At 49.7% G+C, this 23271-nt stretch overlaps 1 protein-coding gene across 3 annotated transcripts in view; it reads left to right on the top strand.

Annotated features, from left to right (window-relative positions):
• NSF (N-ethylmaleimide sensitive factor, vesicle fusing ATPase) overlaps positions 1-23271 on the top strand; it is a 1025749-nt gene that overhangs the window by 255712 nt on the left and 746766 nt on the right. For all 3 annotated transcript variants that reach the window (XM_069634162.1, XM_069634161.1, XM_069634163.1), the window contains one exon: positions 12221-12260. In XM_069634162.1, coding sequence (XP_069490263.1) covers positions 12221-12260 — 40 coding nt within the window. The remainder of the gene's footprint in view (positions 1-12220; positions 12261-23271) is intronic.

The raw sequence follows: 23271 nt of genomic DNA, 5'->3' as shown, positions 1-23271 counted from the left end.
GGTATAAGACTTACTCAATACATCAAATAATCTTGTACCAGTGGTGTTCTGGTCATAGAAAAAGTGGAAAGTAGCCAACTTGCTAACCTTATGTTAATTTCTTGGGGTGTGGAGGGCGTGGCGATTGCATTGGTCAATCTAATAATGGCGGCGGTTCGGTCCGTCAAGGTAATTCAGGCTGTAAATCAATACATATTTAGAATCAAATAATAATATGACATAAACTCAATTGCTGTCATAATTTTCTATATTAGTGATAGGTATTTACCGTCTTGTATGAATATAAACAGGATTGGGTATTCCGACACGCGTTAAAACAGATAACACATAGGTCATAGACCACCCTTAAACCATCAAGAGCGGAGAGACTATAAAGATCTGTCACATCAGTAGACACTTGACAGGAGAGTATACCAGGTATCCTGGGAAGCCATTACAAAGGGGTCTGGAACTCAAGTGAACCGCAAAGGCGAAGCCAAAGTAGATGGGTCAGGGACCCTGAGGAAAACAAGAGGAAAAAGACAGAGTGTAATCCAACACTGGTGGAAAAGTACCTGGCAGGAGCATACGCCAGGTCTGTTCTGTGGGTTAGAGAACGAAGTTGGGACAGAGAACCCACAAGAGCAGTTTAGGAGGGTCCGGGACCCATATGAGGTGCGACAGTATCTACAAAAGCCAAACATATGAGGGTCTAGGGTCCATACAAGAGTGAAGGAATTACATGGTCATGAGTTTGCGGCCCAGAACAATTTGGGAAGTGCTGCGAGAGAATATAAATGAGGTCTGGGAACATACAGAAGAGTAGTTGACCACATCAGGGAGAACTCGAAAACAACCCAGAGGCGTCTGTGACCCATGTGAAAGAGAAAGACATTTGTTGGAAATCTGAGCTTGATAGTCCAGTCTGACAGAAAAGTATACCAGACTTGGCGCTACGGTTTTGAATTGGAAGAAAGAAAAGTTCTATACTTAAGCCTGGTCGGATACTGAACCAGACAACACTCCGTTTGGGAATTGGCACTTGTGAACTGTGTTTAAGGAATCAGTCATTTTGTTTCCGGACCACAAACTGAACTTTAAAGGCCTGTATCCAGAGTGAGAAAAGCCTCTCTCTGGGTCAAGAAGATGCAGAGTTTTTCCTTAGTTCAGTGTAAGGGACGGAAATAGGTTTGGACACAGGACAGCAGACTTATTATTTAACAAGACATTCTGACAGAGTCCTTAGTGTTTTAGTTGAGGTAGGGCAACCCCTCAGAGAAATGGGGAAAGATAAGTCTTTGATTATAAGCTTAGCACCACTGTGTCTCACTTGTACTTTTGCACCCTTACACTAGATAAGATCATTGAGAAAGTGGTAGTCACGCAACTGCAGCAATACATCGACACCAACAATCTCCTCCAAACATACCAATCCGGGTCCAAAGGCAGTACGCAGACGGCTACCATTTAGGTGGTTGACGACGCTCTTAACATCCTTCATGAGGGCCACCACTGCCTCCTGTTTCTGCTCGACCCCTCAGATGCTTTCGACACAGTAGACCATCAGGTGCTCATGGACACTCTAAATCGATGCATGCAGATCAGCGTCCTTGTCCTAGGCTGGTTCAAGTCCTACCTCAACATCTATCAGCAGTTTGTTCAGATGGACTCATCTAGATCACCAATGCTACCAGTCACCTTTGGTGTCAGGCAGGGTTCCATTCTCACCCTAGTTAACCTAAATCTATCCATGGAGTTGCTCGGAGCCCTCCTAGCTTCACACAACATTCACATCCACCAGTACGTCGACAACACATAGCTATACCTCAAGATCAACTTAGCCAAGGTCATCCACAGGCTCAAAACCTGGCTCTCCCTGATCCAGTCTTGGCTGTCCAGTCCATACTTGAGGCTCAAACCCTCCTAGACCGAATTCCTACTCCTCACCAACAACACTGAGCACCCAGGCATACAGATATAGCTACCTACCATGAACCCTAAGGGCTTCACACCCGAGCTCACCTCCTGTGCCAAGTCCCTCGGGTTCCACATCGACAAAGACCTCTCCTTCAAGACACACACAGCTAAGAAAACTCAGACAGCTTGGTCTCGGCTTTTTCTCCTGCGGAAAGTCAAGCCCTTCCTTCCTCCGGCCAGCTTTAGATCCACCGTCGAGCACTGATCCTATTCCACTTCGATGGGTGCAATGCCCTCGTTGAAGTCCTCCCTTGCACCCCTGAGAAGTGTCCTACACACGGCTGCCCAACTCCTCCATGGTCTATGCAGTTACAACCACATAAACCTGGCCCTCATCGACCTTCACTGGCTCCCACTGCACGCACAAATCACCTTCAAGACTTGCTGCATCATCTATAAGGCAGTCGCCCACATTTCCTGCAGCTACTTTGCGGAGAAACTCTGCATCTCCAGCAGACAGTGCTCCACCAGAAGTCAGGACATGGGCAGGCTTGAAATCTGCTGATGCAAAAATGAAAAAACAAGAAATCAAACCTACTCTGCCTACGCCCAAGACTATGGAACCTCCACTCTGTCGGCATCAGACTCAGTTCCACGCTCCTACAATTCAGAAAAGAACACAAGACCCATCTCTTCAAGGAGTCTCGCCTCATCACCTAGGCCATCATGTCACCCCCCCCCACACCTGCAGCCACCTGACTCGCGAGACGCTGTCCGCCCCTCTCTGCCACTCTGTACAACTGTACCCCTCCTCTGTGCCCCTCTGTATCCTACCGCTGCTGTATGTCTGTTCTGTTGTCACCTCCGAAAAGAGCTATGTTATGTATCTGTACTGTTTACCTCTGTAAAGCGCTCTGTTGCTTTTCGAAGCTTGGTCTGTGCTCAATAAATATCATAATAATTATTAATAGTAATAATAATAATAATGACCTATCACTTTGGTGTTTGAAATCTGCAAATTCCTTGACTTTATATGTGTGGTCCATCGTTCGTGCTGCTAGTTTGCTTCTTTTCTCTCCGCGCATCATGTCAGCAGGTCCCCAATTGTGGGACGTCTCTGATCTTAGATTCCAATATGCTTCCTTTACTGGATCACTGGTCAATGGCACGCTCTTGCTTCCTGCATCAAGTATTTACTTTCAGCAAGTTGTCCTTCAGAGTTGTCCAACTCCAGGCCTTGAGGGCCGTAAACCTGTCGGGTTTTCAGGATACCCCTCATTGATATTCATGAGAAATTTGCATACAATGATCCTAAATTTATGCACGTTTTTTCTCTTGAGTATTAAAGGAGGATATACAGAAAACATGTCAGGATTCCGACCCTAAAGCCTGGAGTTCGACAACCCTAAAAGTGTATATTATGTCATCAACTAAGTTTGGAAAGGTATACTGAGTGAGCTGAGAGAACTATCTGGAAGTAAAGGGACTTCTAAGGGAGTCTGCAGATAACCTTGAAGGGGCTAGCAGTCCTGGCATCAAGCAAGCTTTAGAGGCGTTGTGTGTCTTGGTTAGGAGCAGGCTTGTGATTTTCACTGATGGTGCTCTGATAGCTATGCCACCACTATCGGGTCTGCTGTAATCCTGATGGTGTTTGACGTGTTGATGTTGAGGGGGCTGATATTGTGCTTAGAGAGCCAGGGCTGGTGATGGACGGTTAGGATGTCTAGTATGTTTTCCTAGAACAGGTCAGTGATGAGGAGAGCTTTGTTGGCTACCCACACATCACCTCCACTCTCCGTTCCCTATAGTGATTGCCACACTGCCGTTCATGGCACAGAAATATCCCTTTTGCAGGAAAACCCTTGGCATTAATTCACTGCGGGAGCAGGCGGAACCTACGATTCCTTAACGCCCCTAGCACTTAACACCAATATATGCCAGCCTTTAGAAAACATTTTTTGGCTGATGTCGGTCTTTAATATACACAGCAAGACTTTAGGGAAAACCGCCCCTAAAAGGCACAACTGTTTTATAGACAATGATCGCTTCTCCCCAATCGTAGGTCTACATATCAGATCCACTTGGAAACTCTCATTTTCTATTCTAGCGCCGGGAAGCCACGCTGTGGTAGCTGCACAACCGTTATAAAAAGTCTCTAATGTACACATCTGCAGTTTAACAACCTGACATCGAGTGCATGATGGCCTGCCCTGCGTTGAGCAGAGTGACCTGGGGAGAGATTCTTGGGGGGAGGGGGGGAAGAGTAGAGGGGGTAGAGGCGAGGATGTGACTTGGGTAACGTTTGGTACATTCTGAGGCAGACTACACATACACCATTGCAGGGCTCTCCCTCAGTGCTGCGTACTCTACCAATGGGTCAAAAGTGACCGTTCAAATGCATTCATCATGTGTAATTACCATGTAAAATCAGTGTCAATGTTCAGAGCACGGAATGAAGGTGCTGACGACAATGATTATTCAAAATGATTTCATGCAATAGTGAAATGCGAGGCAAACATATTCCATATGTAGTGCTAATGCATTTCCGACGCAGGTCCGTCATCAGGGCTGAGTCTACATGACCAAACAGTAAAAACAAGAGACAGTACGAGAAAAACAAAAGAAAAAGTAAAATCGTAATGATTATTAGTTTCAACGCTTCTACTACATAAACCTGTACTCCTAGTAACCACCAGCATACCTGCATTCACTTTCACCAAGTGAAAATAAAGAATCCTAAAACAAAACCAGGATAAAAACCCTCTTGCTGAACTATACCCGAAATTGCAAATAAAAAGGGGAAACAGTCGCATATAAAACATGTAAATGCACATGGTGAGCCAAGGCATACTCTAGGGTACCTAAAACAGGCCAAAAGGTGAAACCTGAAAGGGAAAAACATCATGAAGAAAAATGTACTTTAAAACGAGCTCAATGGTACTTTAAACTAATAAGGATCATAGTTCAATGTACCTGGTTTCCTGTCAAAACCTTCCAGCTATAAACGCAGATCTAGTCACAATGCGTGTATGTACTGAATGGTAACCCAATCGCAATTCCGCTTGGGCTACCCATGTGCCACAATCTCTACCTGCAGCGGATCGCTCCATCATGCAGAATGGGCTACGGATTTGGCTCGCACCAATGGGACCCCTGTTTTGGTTCTCTGGCAAGGAGATCTCGCTGACACATGTGTCGCACATCTCTGGTTGTGCCTGGGCCCCGAGCAGACTAACCTAATGTCAGTGTCAACGCAGTCTGCGCTTCCCAATGCCTGCCACCAATTACGTTTGTGCCCAACTCTGCTGCATCCCATCACCAATCATGGCTGTGGTGCAGGTCCGATAGAACATGAAGTTAGTGAGAGAGTTGTGAGGAGTGCAGGGTTGTTTGCACTACTCACTGATTACCAGATGCCCACACAGCACTATGGAATCACCTTAGTGGCCGTAGGGAGCATGAACATGATAGTGTGTAGTTTTGCACTGGCATTGGGGAATTTCCCCTTCAACACTCTATAACCACCCTCTTTAGGCAGGGCTCTGTCCACACGTCTGGGGATTCCGCATGCAGTGCGCATTACTTGAAAGGTATGCTAGGATTTGTTTATGAACCCATTTGTGGTGCACAGAGCAGTGCTGCCAACACTTTGGAATAGTGGGGCATGTGAATGAATAGGAATACGGGGGTAAAAATATAGAAGGATGATTTTCAAATAGGATTAAAGGGACTGAGGGCAGGCATTTGAGGTTCCATGTGGCAAGTGCAGGTCCCCACTCTGCCAGCAATTCTGTCTTCTCTGGGAAAGTCATTTCTGATGTTTGTTAATCTGCTTAGAATCACATGCTGTGCATAGGTCCGACATCCAGTGGTCACTGCGGAGTATTGCATTTTGTTTTTCGTAGTCGAAAAGGGGACGTCGACAAGGCGTGTCTGTAACACTATCCCTATAGTGACGTGCGTTGTACCCACAATCCCTCACGCGTCGAGGTCCCTCAGATTGTTTTTTTCCGCCCAGTTTCTGGTCGCCTTTCGCGGAGCTCCTAGAGAGACATTGCTATACTTACCTCGGACCTCGGTCCTTTTGTCATAACTTAATATACTGGTAACGATCCCTCCCCCTCGACGTTAGCTGCGAAGCTGTTTCTCCGCCGAACTATTTTCGACGGAGAGGAAGAGCGGAGGAGATCCTTCGGCGCTGCCGAACACGTGGCCTGGCCTCGACGGCCAACTTACAGTAGGGAGAGTGGGGGTTAGAACTTTGTCTCTTCTCTTTGAGAATGTCTTTCTTTCTCCCTTTTCTTTCCCTTGGGGTTGTTATCGCCAGCTATTATTGCCTCAGCTATGGAGAGGACACCATTTAAGTTTTGCCCACGCTGCAGGGGCAAATATACTTGGAAAGATAAGCACAAGCTCTGTAATCGTTGCTTACCCCTCGATCACATAGAGAACAGCTGCGCAGCCTGCAAGCTCTTAAAACCCAGGACTCTTAAAGAACGTAGGGTTAAGAGGTGGGCAGACTACGCGATGTCGAAGTCAGTTTCCTCACCCGCTGCCGCTGTTACTGAAAGTGACGAGGAGTGCGATAACTCGACGTCCGTTACGGAAGTCATGAACCCCCAGAAGGAGCGCTCACGCTCCTCGTCGTCCGTCCCCGGCCCCGACGGGCTCGGCTCACGCCCTGCTTATGGGGATGAACACCCCGGCGACAAGGACGCACACAAACCCCATAAGGCTAAACACACTACCCACGGCTCTTCTTCGTCGAGAACGAAGGATCCATCAGCGCCGAAGGGGACGCAGGGCACTCCGGCGTCTACCGCAGACCGTAAAGGTCACAAGCCCCACCCGCAAACGCAGCCGCGACCAGCGATTGGGCTTCCATCTAACACGGGCGCTACCCCAAAAACATCCGACGCAACGCTCCATAGAGCGACCGTCGAGGTACAACGCGCAACGCACACAACGTCGACACCAAAGCCCTCGACGGACAAAATCGTGGCCGAGAGCCTAGCGAGAATTGTCGCCGAAGACGAACGTACGCGGACGACGAAACAAACGTCGAATACCGCGTCGAAAAAACACAAAAGTAGCCAGGAACTGCCCCTTTCTCCAAAGGACGCTTCCGAACTACCTGAAGGCTTTTCAGAAGGAGACGGGAACCTCTCGTCGACGCTGTGGGAGCGTTCGAAACGATTCGAAGGCGAAAACACTAATTTTCCCCCTCTAGACTATTCAGGGGTACCCCATGAGACCCTTGAAAGACTCCATTCTTGCATGGAGAAAATGGAAAGGTTTCTAGGAAACCAAGACCCACCCACTCACAAAAGACAAAGAGAATGGCCACAGGATGACCCTAGAGTCAAGATTCCTAGGCTGGTTGACCTCACTGAGGAGGAGCAATACCTCCAAGAAGATGAGGAGTGTTTGGGTGGAGAAGAAGAGGTAGAACTTGAGGAAGAGGGCTTCGAAGAAGATCCTTACACCACTCCTACAGGGTTTGAAGAGGATACAGCTACCTCGCAGCCCTGGCATTCACCGTCAGTGCAGCCTTGGCAATCCCCATCAGTACATTCAGACCCTGATGCCTTTCTCCCTTCTCCTCTCAAGGATTCACATGGGAACTCCTCTCCCATAGATGACCAACCTTCCCTCAATGCACTATTGCGCAAGGCAGCAGCGCATTTTGAGATTGATACAGGGGAAACTCTTCCAGACATCGACTTTGTAGAAAAAGTCATCAAAGAAAAAGCCCCTGTTAGCCAATCTATTCCTCTCCTGGCTTCTATTAAAAGAAGAATTTCTCCTTCCCTTACTAACCCAGCTCTAGTAAGAGGGGTCAACCCTAGAATAGAAAAGCTCTCCAGCCCTTCATCCTCTGACCCTTTATACATCAGAGGACACTCTATTCCGGACTCCCTTGTGGTTACCAACACAAGAAAAAGAGCAGGGGTGCCACTATCCACTAGTGAAGCACCTCCAGACAAAGAAGGCAAAAAACTCTACGCACTGGGGAAGAGAATCACGACCTCCGCCGCCTTCTCCACTAGAATTGCTAATAACAACTCACTTTTAGCTAGCTACGCAGATGCACAGTGGAACAAGCTGCGCAGCGAAGCAGAGGAAGCACCTGAACCTCTGCGTTCTCGCCTGCTAGCTATAATATCAGAGGGCACACTGGTAAACCAGGGCATCGTTAAAAACTCCCTAGATGCCGCTGAGACGGCTGGCCGCTCCCTAGTGCAGGGAATACTTCTCAAGCGCCACGTTTGGCTACGCAATTCAGGTTTTAAGCCCGAAACCCAAGCCTCCCTCATAAATAACCCATTGAACAGACGCATCTGTTTGGGAAAGCAGTAGATGAGGCCCTAGAACATGCTAAAAAAGAGTTTGATACCATCAAAACTCTTGATCAAATTTCTAGGCCCCCTAACAGGCGAGGCTATGGTAATAAACGCTCCTTTCGTGGCCAAAGACAGCAGCAGAACCAACAACAACAATATTACTCTGGCTCCAACTGGCCCACCAACCAGGGTAACACCCAGTTCAGTCAAAGAGGCCAACGCCGTGGCAAAGGAAGAGGTCGTGGCTCCAGCCCCAGAGGTTCCACGCCCAATACCAGCAAATGACCCGAAAATTCGGGTCCCCTCCCATGCATCACCGGTCGGGGGCCGGCTAACATCGTTCCTTTCAGCATGGGAGGGAATCACGTCAGACCGTTGGGTATTATCCACCATAGCCCACGGATACTGCATCGAGTTCAACGGTTCCCCGAAGTACAAACCCCCACGGAACCGGCGCATGACACCGCAACACCTCTCCATTCTTCTTCAAGAAGTGGAAGAACTACTGAAGAAAGAAGCTATAGAGCCCGTCCCCCTATCACAGGTAACAGAAGGTATTTATTCAGTGTACTTCCTTGTACCCAAAAAGGACTTAACCATGCGCCCTGTATTAGATCTGCGCCCAGCGAACATATTTGTCAAACCCCAAAAGTTTCGTATGGTGACCTTACAGGAGGTAATCCCACTGTTATCACAAGGGGATTACATGACAACACTGGACATGAAAGATGCATACTTTCATATTTTAATGTTGACATCGCACAGAAAATACCTCAGGTTCAAAATAGAGGACAAACACTACCAGTTCAGAGTACTACCCTTCGGGATAGCATCTGCACCAAGGGTATTCACGAAAGTACTGGCAGTGGCAGCGGCCCACCTGCGCAGATTATCCATCCCGGTATACCCTTACCTCGACGACTGGCTCATAACAGGGGATTCTTACGAAACATGCTTCTCCAATACCCAAAAGACCGTAGACCTTTTGTCCCAACTGGGCTTCTCCATCAACGAAAAGAAGTCCAGCTTAGACCCCAGCCAAACCAAACAATTCCTAGGGGCTCTAATTCGAACAAGGGACGGCCTCGTATTCCCCTCCAACGAGAGGGTCCAAAACATGCTGTTTCAAATTCCCCATTATGTAGCAGGCCGAGAGGTGACGGTACGCAAAGCAATGCGCTTGCTAGGGATGATGGCGTCATGTATTTATTTGGTACCTCACGCGCGCCTGCGCATGCGCCCAATGCAAGAGTGGCTCTACAGCCAGTGGTGTCAGGCCAGCGGACAATGGGACGATCTAGTGGTGGTCTCGCAGGCCTTGGTTCTCTCGCTACGGTGGTGGACAAAAGAAAACCTGTTATTAGGGAAAACTTTTGCCACACCCGCAGTGGAAGCCACTCTAACCACAGACGCATCCCTTACAGGATGGGGGGCTCACCTATCCCATCAAACGGCACACGGAGTGTGGACTCCGAGTTTAGCATCCAAGCATATAAACCTGCTGGAACTACTAGCGGTGTTCAAAGCACTGAAAGCCTTTCAGGAACACTTACAAGGAAAGACAGTGATGGTCCTCACAGACAGCACCACAGCCATGTACTACCTCAACAAGCAAGGGGGCACTCACTCTCCAGGACTGTCCAAGCTGTCCCAGAATATATGGAAGTGGGCTCTCAAACACAACATGTTCCTACTAGCACAACATGTACCAGGGGAACTCAATCTGCTAGCAGACAAACTCAGCAGAGACTTCCCCCTGCCCGAAGAGTACGAATGGCAATTGCACGAAGACATCGTCTTAGACATCTTCACGCAATGGGGATTCCCGGAAATAGACCTGTTCGCAACCCTGGAGAACTCACAATGCCAAAGTTACGCCTCCAGGTACCCCCAGAACCAGTCCAAGGGGAACGGTCTGTTGATTCAATGGTCAGGGAAATTTGTTTACGCCTTTCCCCCGACTCCCCTTCTCAACAAAGTGGTGCACAAGATGCACCAGGAGCAGGTTACCATGATACTAGTGGCCCCTATGTGGGCACGGCAACCTTGGTTCGCTCACTTGATGGAGATGTCCCTATCTCCCCCAGTGAAACTTCCCTGCCCGTACAACATGCTGTCACAAGACAAGGGCAGGACACTGCATCCATGCCCTCAGACCATGAACTTAGCAGCCTGGCTCCTGAGATCATAGAATTTGGACATTTACAACTCCCACAGAGATGTATGGACATCCTCAGGGAAGCCAGAAAACCTAATACTCGACACTGCTATTCTAGCAAATGGAAAAGATTCGTTATCTGGTGTAGAGGTACTAGCATCAACCCAGTTGACTGCTCTCCTACTGACATTATTCTATACTTGACCCATTTACTGGATTCAGGTTTAGTATTCAATTCCATTAAAGTCCACCTAGCGGCACTTTCTGCATACACCACTTCCCAACTTAAAGTGTCGTGGTGGAAGATACCAGTTATCAAAGCCTTCATGGAGGGGGTAAAAAGGATACACCCTCCGATAGCTAACCCAGCTCCCGGATGGGACTTAAATGTGGTACTTTCCAGACTCATGGGCCCTCCCTTCGAACCCATGCACAAGGCAACTCTTAAAGATATCACCCTTAAGACTGCTTTCCTAATAGCTATCACCTCCATTAGGAGAGTAAGTGAACTACAGGCTCTTTCTGTACTAGACCCCTTTGTAACAGTTCACAAAAATAAAGTGGTTCTACGCACACACCCAAGGTTTGCACCTAAATTCATCTCGAAATTTCATGTAAACCAAACTATAGAACTACCAACGTTCTTTCAAAACCCTTCCAGCTCGGGAGAAAAAAGTCTGCATACACTAGATGTACGCAGAGCTGTCATGTTCTACATGGAAAGAACCAGACCACTGAGAAAGACTAATCAGTTCTTTGTCTCGGTGGCAGCAGGAAGAGAAGGAGATGCGGTCTCAAAATCCACTATATCTAGATGGATTGTTCAATGCATCACTCTCTGTTACACTCTTGCTAAGAGAGAACTACCCTTCAAGCCAAGAGCACATTCCACTCGAGGCACTGGGGCTTCCATAGCATTCATTGCAAATGTTCCCCTTGAGTCCATCTGCAAAGCGGCTACCTGGAGTTCTGTGCACACCTTTACAAAACACTACTGTCTAGATGCACACTCTAGATCTGACTCCCAGGTGGGACAGGCAGTATTAAGACATCTTTTCTCTACTGTTCCTTCTCATAACCCACCGCCAACTCCGGGTACTGCTCGCTAGTCTATGCACAGCATGTGATTCTAAGCAGATTAACAAACATCAGAAGACAATGCATTACTTACCGTAAAAGCATTTCTGATGGTTGTATCTGCTTAGATTCACATGCGCCCACCCTTCCTCCCCGCTCGGATGGAAGGAACATAGACTTCCTTTATATCTCTCTTTTCTGTACTCACTCACGTCTATAAGGCTCCCTCAGGGCAGAAAAATACAAACAGAGGGACCTCGACGCGTGAGGGATTGTGGGTACAACGCACGTCACTATAGGGATAGTGTTACAGACACGCCTTGTCGACGTCCCCTTTTCGACTACGAAAAACAAAATGCAATACTCCGCAGTGACCACTGGATGTCGGACCTATGCACAGCATGTGAATCTAAGCAGATACAACCATCAGAAATGCTTTTACGGTAAGTAATGCATTGTCATTTCCTCCTCCAGCTATACGATGAATGAATAATTAAGCTGATCTTACATTAAATGTGTTCAAAGAAAGAAAAGAATGAAGAAGGGGTTGAGGACAGCAGAGTGAAGAACAGAAAAAAAAGCACTGTTATTTTTTATGAATATTGTCTAGCTTATTGTGCATTTATCATTGTACAGTGTGTTGGGTCTAGAAAATGGTGACGAAAGCTGCTAAAGAAGTCCTAAATGATCTGTGGCGTGCAATTATTTAGTTCATGTCATTGATTCCTGTTCTCTTCTTTTTCAGCGAAAATGGGCAGGCCTCTCCATTGGGCAGGATGTAGAAGGTAAGACCTGATCACGTTCTACAGAATACCTAGAACACCTATTTAAGCTCTACTTTCAGAACCACAAACCCTAGGAATGGAAACTGAACATTGCTTCTATATTGGTCGTGAATTGCTTGAGAGACTGTCGAGCCACATGGCTGAAACAGGGTCACAGTGGAATATCATGCAGATCTTGTTAACTGTTTATGCCGGTTTCATGTCTTGATAACGACAACACAAATAACAAACTTTTTTTCTCATTTTTAATTTGGGGGGTCCCCCTCAGCCCCCCTTTCCACAGATTTTTTTACCACCAATCCTCCCCACCCTTTTTAATCCCTTACTCCACCCCCATATATACTTTTACTAAAAAATTAGACTTTTTTTTCGTTATTTAGGTTCACTGAAAAAGCTTGTCAGTATGTTTATTTCGTTCTAAACACTGCATACCGTTTATGCCATGTGAGTGCAATATGTATATAATATACGGGACATTAAGTTAGTCGACAGAACATGTCGAACTACACTGGGAAATAACAAAAAAGCTGGTTTATGTGGCAGGCCAGGCCGGTGACCTACAGTTGGAAGAGGAAAGGAAATAGTAGAAGCAAGTAAAATAATAAGATATCTCATTGGCAAAGGGAATCTTGATGTAGAGATTGGCCAGAAGAACAGTAAAGCAAACAATTGTCCAACCATTGGGCCATATGACCTTTCCCCTGTCCGTAGTCTTTAGAGTATGAGGGAAACATCTAGCATCAGAGCGCAAATAACCTGTAACAGGAGTACAAAAGCCAATTTGTGAGGCAGCAAGCAATTGAACATTGACTTCATAGTGACGAGTGTTACAATTCCGGCATGCACTGGGGAGTTCACAAAGTTTATGAAGGCAATTCCCAATGGGTGCACTTAATGTGCCTGGTGGAAGCAATCTGGAAGCTACCAACAGCACATCAAAGTTCTCTTGCACTTTTCCCTCTCAATCCAACAAACTAACCTCCCTCCCCACCTCCTTACTTTTCAGATCTGCCAGAGCACCTGGAGACCATGAAAATAGCAGCAGGTCGCAGTACAAATCATATCAACGTAACATTTCACTTTGTGAATGTTGTCTTCCATAGTCAGAGGGAGAAAAGACTAAATGAAACAGAATGCATCCTACCCGTTATATGAAGGCCAAATAGAGATCAACTCATGTTTATTTCATAATTAATTCATATAGACAAGTACCAGTGTAAGTGTAGAGTTCAGGAACTTAATGACTGAAAACTGTACCCAGCTGGGCGCATAGGAGTGGCTCTTGGTGTCTAGATGGCATGATGACAGTCAATCGCCTGAAGCAACTGTCAAGGATGCTGTGGTGTAGTTCAGTGTTTCCATGAACGCTGTTGGGCACGCCAGATTGGTAGTCCGATCCGAAGCCTGTCAAAATTCAGGATTAGGCAGCAATTTATGCCAAGCTGAAAACTAAATGTTTTTGTTGTCTGGCCATAAGAAACTAGTTTGCATGGAAGAACCTGAAAGGCTTTTGCTGGTAACTGAAGCTCAAACTAGTTGCGACCTGTTAATGGAGGGAATGTGATAATGCCTGTTGCCCAAAATCACATTGCTGAGTGTTCCACAAAGCCTACTAATGCCCACCTAGTACTTAGCATGGAGTATTAACAATGGAGGATTAAGCTCTGGGCTGGAAATAATAATGGCACCAGGTTTTGTTATCTAGCTCTCTTCAGCCAACCAGATTACTCAAAATGCTCTCCATACCGCCTGGTATAGACTGCGCTCCCAACATCCTGACATAAAAAACTGGTGTCACAGGAAGCGGAAGCTAAGTAACCACTACTCTGCCATGACGAAAGACTTTGACTGCACTAACTGGGCAACAATTCAGATCAATGCAAGTAAGAAAGACCACCTTGTTTTTGTGATGTTAAAACCATTATTTCCCTAGTAAGTATTCTTCAAGAAAATACGGTTGAATCACTGTCCCGAGCCCTGGGGCATGCAGTGACTAACTATTAAAGGGTGACTCAGTCTCTGAGATCAAACAAGTTGGGCTAATGCTGCCTCGCAGTAACCTGGCTGCATTTTGAACAAATGCCCAAAGAGCACTGGAACCAACACAGTGAAGGTTAGCTGGTTTGCAGCACCAATATTCCTGTCGTGCACAGTGGCAGCAAAATACAGAGGGAGACTGCATACTGAGAGAGTAAGACATACATGAACAGTAAGGCTGATGACTTGGGCCAAGCTGGAGAGGATCATTGAGCAAAGGGTAAAAAGTCAGAAAGGACTAGTTCGGACCATCCACTACAGAGTCACTGGGATCAACCAACAGCAACACAGTTGCTAATTCATTTATAGACTTACTGCGCTGTCATTCTCTTGTAGATAATTGCCCTTTGCTCACTACGCCTTTGACTTGCCCTGGACATAATTTGGGGTGAGCAATTATCACATGATAATGACTGCTGAAGTGTTTTATAGATTTAACATCTATACTGAGTGGAAATAATGAGCTTGGACTCGAGACCATAAACCATGATACACAAGGTGCAGAGACGAGGAACCTCTAGCAGGTACAATCTAAGTGTAGAACATGAGGATTAAAGAGGTATGGGAAAGTAAACTGGTAACAAATGGAAGTTAATAGCAGATCATTTCTGGCACTGATGCCGAAAGTTAATTAAATCAGAGCAGTAACAAACCATTCAGAAGGTTTTGTAACGAATGGGGAGTAAGACTCGGACACAAGGGCACTGTTGATTTCTATCGACTTTTTTTTTAACATAAAATGGTTTGGAAAAAGTCCTATCGTGGCCTATCATTAAGAGGGTTTTCTCTTCAACAAAACAAAGGATGTCACCTGTCGGAATGCCCAAAAGCAAGAGTTCTCCGTTCTGTGTCCGAACTCCTAACCTGACCCATACATCTCAAACCTATGAGAATGTGAAAAGGGGATTAAGAGGCCGATTCATGGAATAATTAGCGCGGCGCAAGTGGGCAAAACCGTGCGAATCGCAGTGCAATTGCGAAAATCGCACGAAAAGCAGCGCACATCGATTCATGGAAGGGCGTGCGCTAAAAAACCATCTGATGTGCGCTAAAAAAGTGCGTGGTGCACGTTGGCGCACAGGCCATCTAACGGCGTGCGCCAGGTCACAGCGAAAATCGCATAGGACACAGCGAAAATCGCACATAGCGCGGCGCACGCTACAAAAGTAGGCGGAACACGGGGCGTAACACTCGGAATGGGGAACAACTTGCCAAAATGTGGGCGTCACGGGGGAAGTACAGGGTGCAAGTGCGCGGAACGCCCACACGCTCGCTTACAACACGTATTAGTGGAATCGAATAGGGCAAAACAGCGCACGATCAAACCAGCGCACAGGCACAAACACGACCGCCACAAGAAAGCAGGCGGTAGCGTCCCTGCGCCTGTAAAAAATGTGCGCCAAAAGGTGCGCCAACAAATAGCACCTATATACAGCTATGATGAATGTCCAATACTGTGGCCCTCCAGGACAAATGACGTGCAAAGGGGTACCCACAAACACGGACACCCGCTGACTGAAAAATAACGTGTGCATGTATTTCGGGGTGCGCGGGAAGTTTCACACGCGATTTGGCTGGGTACGTGGATTTCAGGGGTGCGCGGGAAGTCCAACACGCGATTTGGCTGGGTACGTGGATTTCAGGGGTGCGTGGGAAGTTCCACACGTGATTTGGCCGGGTACGTGGATTTCAGGGGTGCGCGGGAAGTTTCACACGCGATTTGGCTGGGTACGTGTATTCCGGTGTTGCAGGGGAATGCTACACGTGATATGGCCATGTGGGTCCCCCCAGGTGTTCCCTCTACACCCTCCAAGGCCCCTGCAGGCAGCCCACACCACAGGGTACTACCCTGCACCCCTGCTCATGTCCCACAGGCAACCCATCCACCATGGCCATGCCCACCAGCCAACCCACATGTCACCTTGCACCACTGATCACCAACACATGTTTCCCACCACCCCCACCCCCCAGCAGTGCAGGGGCAGCCTCCACCAGGCCCCCACTCATGTCTCCCACCACCCCCACCAGTCAGGGGCAGCCTCCACCAGGCCCCCACTCATGTCTCCCCCCACCCCCCAGCCACCAGGGGCAGATACCACCAGGCCCCCACTCATGTCTCCCACCACCCCCAGCCACCGGGGGCAGCCTCCACCAGGCCCCCACTCATGTCTCCCACCACCCCCACCCCCCAGCAGTGCAGGGGCAGCCTCCACCAGGCCCCCACTCATGTCTCCCACCACCCCCACCCCCAGCCACCAGGGGCAGCCTCCACCAGGCCCCCACTCATGTCCCCCTGAACCCCCACCCCCCGGCCACCAGGGGCAGATTCCACCAGACCCCTACTCATGTCTACCACCACCCCCAGCCACCAGGGGCAGCCTCCACCAGGCCTCCACTCATGTCTCCCACCACCCCCACCCCCCTGCAGTGCAGGGGCAGCCTCCAACAGGCCCCCACTCATGTCTACCACCACCCCCACCCCCCAGCCACCAGGGGCAGCCTCCACCAGGCCCCCACTCATGTCTCCCACCACCCCCACCCCCCCAGCAGTGCAATTTGCCTGGGTAGGTGTACTTCGTGGTGCGCGTGAACTTCCACACGCGATTTGCCTTGGTACGTGTATTACTGTGGGTGCGCGTGAACTTCCACACGCGATTTGCCTGGGTACGTGTATTACTGTGCGTGCGCGTGAACTTCCACACGCGATTTGCCTGGGTACGTGTATTACTGTGGGTGCGTGTGAACTTCCTGGTGTGGGCGGGAAGATTCACACGTTCGCCTACGACGTGCCGAAAAAGGGTCCAATCCTGACACACGTACGCCAGCATGAAGCAGGCGTACGTCGACCCGCGCAGCATAAAAGTGCGCGAAAACCACAAACAAGCTCATACACCAGGATGAATATACCATTCCTAGCAGCAGTGGCCGTGGGTTACCAAAGGAGGAGGAGGATAGTGAGGGCCCGAATTTTCACTCCCAGAACCAGCCTTTTTGGGATGCCTGATGACCAGGTGTATGGGAGGTACAGGTTTCCCCCACACATGATACTGGACCTGGTCAGTGAGTGGGAGGATGACCTCACATCACCCACCCTGTGCTCCCAAGCACTCAGCCCCCTGGAGAAGGTCCTCAATGTACTGCACTTCTTGGCCACAGGATCATTTCAGCGGACAAGTGCCATAGTGGGTGGGGTGTCACAGGCCACGCAGTCACTCTGCCTACACCAGGTCTTGAACAACATCACTGCACGTCCATCAGTCCGTAGGCACATATACCTGCCCGGGACACCTGCAGAAAGGCAGGCTGCCACCCTCGATGTCTACGGTGTGGCACAATTTCCAAAAGTGCTAGGTGCCATTGAGTGCACCCATGTGGCACTACGTCCCCCCAGGGCATCTGAGCACATCTATAGGAACCGCAAGCACTGGCATTCCATCAACGTGCAGGTAGTATGTAATGCTAAGGGAATCATCACCTCAGTATATGCAAACTATCCAGGGTCCACCCACGACAGCTTCATTTACCGAATGTCTACCCTAAGCCGGGACCTCAAAGCTGGGCGGCATGGTGATACATGGCTGCTTGGTGAGTATGAATGCCACTGCACATGCATGCATGTCAGATGCAGAGTAATGTCACTACCCCACTAATGATACCCATCACCTCCTCACCAGGGGACAGTGCCTACCCTCTGAGCACCCACATGATGACGCCAATTCGGAACCCCATCAAGCCTCCAGAGGTAAGATACAACACAGCCCATATTGCAACCCGGGGCATAGTGGAGCGCATATTCGGAGTGCTCAAGTCACGCTTTCGCTCCCTTGACCGGTCTGGCGGGCAGCTGTTATATGCGCCCCCAGTAGTGTGCAGGATCATAGTGGCAGCATGTGTCCTGCACAATGTTGCAACACGCCAGGGCCTGGCCGTGGACATGGTGGTGCCCCCACATCCCCAACCACATGCACACCCGCTGCGCATGGGAGGGGGAGAGGGCACGGGGTGAGGCAGCCCGTACGCAGCTGGTGGCTAATTACTTCACATAGAAATCACACCCCAGTGGGGTGCACACAGGCCTGGCACATACCATCTGATTAGCAATGATGACTCGGCCTGACAATTAAGATGAACAAAGGGACTGTCAACTGTCAGAACCATAGCAGCCTGAGATTGTTCATGTGGAAGTGTCACAATGTGTGCATCCCTACCTACACAAACACCACCAATGCAGTGTCATGAAAATACACTTCCATGCTGCATAAATGAATACCCACTTGCAAAATACTACATGAAAACAGTGCCATGTCACCCACCCCCTCCACGGCACGGCCACACAACACACCATGGCATGTCATGCAATGTGAGAGGAAAGAAATGAATCCCCACAACATGCCCCAAGTGTCAGCAGCTACAGTGTCCCTAATGGAAACCTGTCCACATATGAAATGCTCACAGTAATGCAGGACCTACAGCCCACATTACCAAATACTTACCAATAATACCAATCACTTACACAACCTCCAACCCACCTTAAACATGACATTACAGACTTAAAAATTAGCTAGCCTCACCACCTGATGATGACAGCCCTCCGAACACTTGCAAGTATACAGTGTTGGCGCCACGCAAGAGTGTAGGTGCACTGCTTACAACATGGACTCCAGTTCCAAGGTGGACCGCATTGTGAAGACATGAGGAATGGACCTGCAAATATGGAGGATGAGATGGATGCAGAGGCACATATGAATACACCACGCAGTGTACAATACAACAACAATATGCACTATGAATGTATACACAGTATTGACTACAGACTGCCCACACAGCTCATGGGAGTCCAATGTCACCATGTACGTCAATGTCACTTGGGCACACCCTTTGCAAGCCCATGGAAACGGGAAGCAGGAGGGGTGTGTGTGTGTCAAAAACCCAAGCATCTGAACCAAATCCATGACAAGCCTGCATGTGCCCAGCCACAATGCAGCGTATGCCCACGGGAGCCACACAAGGCAACACACTGTCCCAAAAAAAAAAAAAGGCCATTAATGGGCCGGGGGGGAGGGGGGGGTTGGGGAGGCCACCCAGGAGGTCCGAGGACAGGGTGCACACCAAAACCCACCTGTGTGGATCTTGCGAAAAAAAACACCTACATGGGCTCATGGCCCACGCGGCTACCCTATTGTGGGAGTATCACTGCTGTCGCTATTCTCACCCTGTGCAGCTGCATCCGGAGGTGGTGGCACTATGGGAGGCAGCCCACGCAAGGCCCTAGTCTGTTCCTCCATGGCTGCAAGCATGCAGGTGTGGTAGGTCTCGTTCTGGAGGATGAGTGTGCGGAGGTCCCCATGCAACAACTCACGGGATGCCCGGACCTCCGCCCTAGTTGCCTGCATCTCATCTGAGAGCGTACGGGTGAGACGCTCCAGCTGCTGTTCTGTCCTTCGGTCTGTTGAAGCCTCAAGCTCAACAAGAGTCGTCCTGAGGTGAAGGAGTTCCAGCCTCAGGGCTTCCCTGTGGCCCTGGGACTCTATGGAGATGGCTTCCTGCAGAGTCGCCAGTGCCGCCCGCCTGTCCCTGTTGGACGCCAACATGTCCTCCCTGTGTGACTGGCAGATGGAGTCGGTTGCCTGCTGTAGTCGCTCCATCAGCCTCTCGGGGGGGGGGGGGGACGACAATGGAAGTGGCCACCCTATCCATGGCCTGAGCCATCATCTCTGATGATGCTTCCTGTTGGGTTGCCATACCGTAAATGGATTGCTCCCATGCGGTATTGCCAGGTGGCGTACGGCCACCACGTCGGCGGGCACCACACCTGTCTGGGGCAAGGCGAACTGCGCCTTGCTGTGCCGGCACTGCCTGAGGCTGCAGGACTGCATTCCCCCTTTGATCTGCTGGCCCAGGAACAGGATCAGATGTCGCGGAGTGTGACCCTGCATCCGTAACCACCAAAGGCGTACCTGCCAATACTGACATCCCCATTGAGGGTTCTAACCCTGGTGCAGGTGGGTCGGACAGAACAGAATCCCTCCCAGGAACACTCACCTGCGACGGCACGTAGGTCTCATCATCCGAATCAACACCTGAGTACAGCTCGGGGGAGGTGCAGCCAGAGACACCCCTTGAGAGCACGACCTGCAGCAGTTGTGGGTTCTCACCCACCACCACACCCCTCACTGGTGGTCGGTCGGCCCTCAGACCCCCCCCGGGTCTGCACCATCTCCACAACCCCAGCAGTATCAGGTGCGTCTTCCCCTGCAAAGGCATAAAAGAAAACAAATGGAAACCGGCATTAGCACCATGGCACACAATGAGGGCTGAGAGGCTACAGAAACAGTACTTGATTGACACATGTCCCACATGACTAAAACACTCCCATGCATGCACCGTCACTGCGTGTGATGGGGAGGCAGATGCCACACATTGATGACACCAAGATGGAAGATGAACACATTTGCTGCATGCTGCCTAGCAGTGCCATCACACATTGGCCAGTGATTGGCAGGTCAAATACACATGCCATCACACAGATGGCATGTATCCTAGCCATGAAGTGAAGAGGGAGAGGAGGTCACCAATTGTTCATTCAGTCCAGTTTGTTCATATAATTGATCATTTTCATTGTAATGGTTCTAATGTTTAACCTGCAGCTGCCAGTCAAAAATGGTCCTATAGCACAGGGACATGTCCAAACTAATCATGTCCACGAAACTGAGCCAGTCCACTGTACCATAGCCATGTCAGACATGTGACAATAGGACTGAGAAATCCTGAGTAAAAGTGGTGGTATGCAAACAATCTGCCTGAATAAGCAGAGGTAAATAAGCAACAGTGTAGTGGCAAGATGACACTCCAAGGGCAACTGGCGTGGTGTTGGGCTAGATGTCTGATGTTGGCCGAAGGGATGCTGCTATACCCAAATGCTGGTGCCAAGAATGTTTAGGAAGAGGCACATGGGTGAGCCAAACCACTCAGGCACACACACCCTCCCCTGGCACCCAAACAGAAGCCCTCCCACACACAACATGCACATGGATGACACACACATGCATGTGCACTCACCGGACAATGCCTCATGATCTGCCACTACTCCCACGCCTTGGATCTGTTCCTCCGTGACGTAGGTCCCAGCAACCTGCTCATGTGGAGTGAGTTCTATGTCGTCTGCTGGAGACCCACCTCCAGTCACTAGAGTTGTGGCATGACTTGAGGCCAGCTTATTCTTTGCCCTGTGCTTCAGGTCATTCCAGCGCTTGTAGCAATCATTAGCTGTGCGCCTCACGATTCCAAGGGCACTTATGATGTCCGCAATGGTCTGCCAGTGTGCCTGACGTTGTGTAGGTGTGGTCTTGGATCCTGCAACAATCACCATTTCGCGGTCATGTGCGGACACATACTCTACAAGTGCATTCAGTTCGGCCTCATTGAAGCTGGGCTTCTTTGACGGGCCGGACTGTGTAGCCGTGTCTGGGGCATCAGCCTCTACTGGACGAGCACTCTTCCTCTTCCGCTTGGAAGGTGGTGGGGGATCCAGAGTGTCCTGCGTCGCTCTGGACACTAGGGGCAGGAGCGTGGGATTGCACACTCAGCATGGGAGTTGGTGCAGGCATTATCTCAAGTGTGATGGTGTCAGGGGGAATGTCAGCATGATGGACTTGACCGACACTGTCCTGGCTGGGTGTGTGAGAGGTGGGGTGGATGGAGCCGCAGCTGCCCCTGCAGCCTCCCCAGCCTGCCTACGCGGGGCCGCAGATGACCTAGCTGCCCCTGATCCACGTGGCCTGATGACACCAACGTTCACCGGCGCACGTGGCCTAGACCTGCTGACCTGGAAGTCAGCCATGGAGTCACCCTGTGCCAGGTCTGGTTCCACAGTGGGCTGGTCCAACAAGGGCTGAGCATGAATGGTGTCAGCCACGGTAACCTCAACCAGGGGGGGGGGGCATGGGTGTTTCTGACTGCTCCTCCACACATGGGGGGCTAGGGGCACCCTGCAAGTCACGGCCACGTCCCCTACCGGATCCATCACGGCCACAACTTGGGGCTCGGCCACCTTTGCCACCCTTACGGCTTGTTCGCCTCCCAGCCATGGCACTGATGTTATTGTGCGTATGGGAGTTGATGTGAACTATTGTCCTGGGCAATTGGTGGTCAATGGGCTTGGGTACCAGATGGTAATCGTACCCTAGTGCTCTAGCAAGGCTGTATGTCACCCCTGGGGAAAGATGACGGGTCACGCAACGCACAGGCAGCCCAAAAAAGGGAAGTAAGGTGCACGCAACCCCTCCTAGACCACGTGCGTGGAAAAAAAAACCTGCACTACGCTGTGGCACCCAGGAACACAAGAATGAATGTATGCGTGTCACACGCAGCCTAGAATGACCTCTGAAGGGGTACGCGACACACGGGGCAAGCACAGATGTTAGATACGTGCGCGACTCACCGTCTGCCAGGAACAAAAGCGTGAAAAATATGCGCGTGTTGCGCGTTGGCAACACCCCCGCCAAAAGAAGAATTGTATGCTGTCTGAGGAGACAGGACAACAGTAGTAGGGAACGCTGTTTGAGGAAACAGGCCCAGGAAAAAGAGGAAAAGAGAAAAAGCTGTCAGAGGTAACAGGGAGTACGAACTGGAAACGCTGTGAAGTAAATCGCGTGTGAACCGACACGAAGTACAGATTTCACCCACTCGCTCGCCACGAAAAGCACGTACAAGGAAATGGCGTCCTACACGTACCTTTTATACACACGTCACAGACGCACATACGCGATGAGGCCATTTCCACCAATTACGCGCTTTGACACTCGGACGTGTATCTCTTCATTTTTACACGCACCATTCTCTACGGCCATGCGCGTGACGTCACAGCTGCGCATGGTTGCCTTTGGGCCAATGAAATGAAACTGCACGTCCGAGTGTCATCGCGTGTAATCGGAGGGAAGTGAGCGTACACGCGATTGGCCTGGGTACGTGTATT

This window comes from Ambystoma mexicanum, chromosome 13 (assembly GCF_040938575.1).
Source record: "Ambystoma mexicanum isolate Mex_15411 chromosome 13, UKY_AmexF1_1, whole genome shotgun sequence".
In the NCBI taxonomy this organism is placed as follows: Eukaryota; Metazoa; Chordata; class Amphibia; order Caudata; family Ambystomatidae; genus Ambystoma; species Ambystoma mexicanum.
This window is presented reverse-complemented; position numbering and strand designations above follow the sequence as displayed.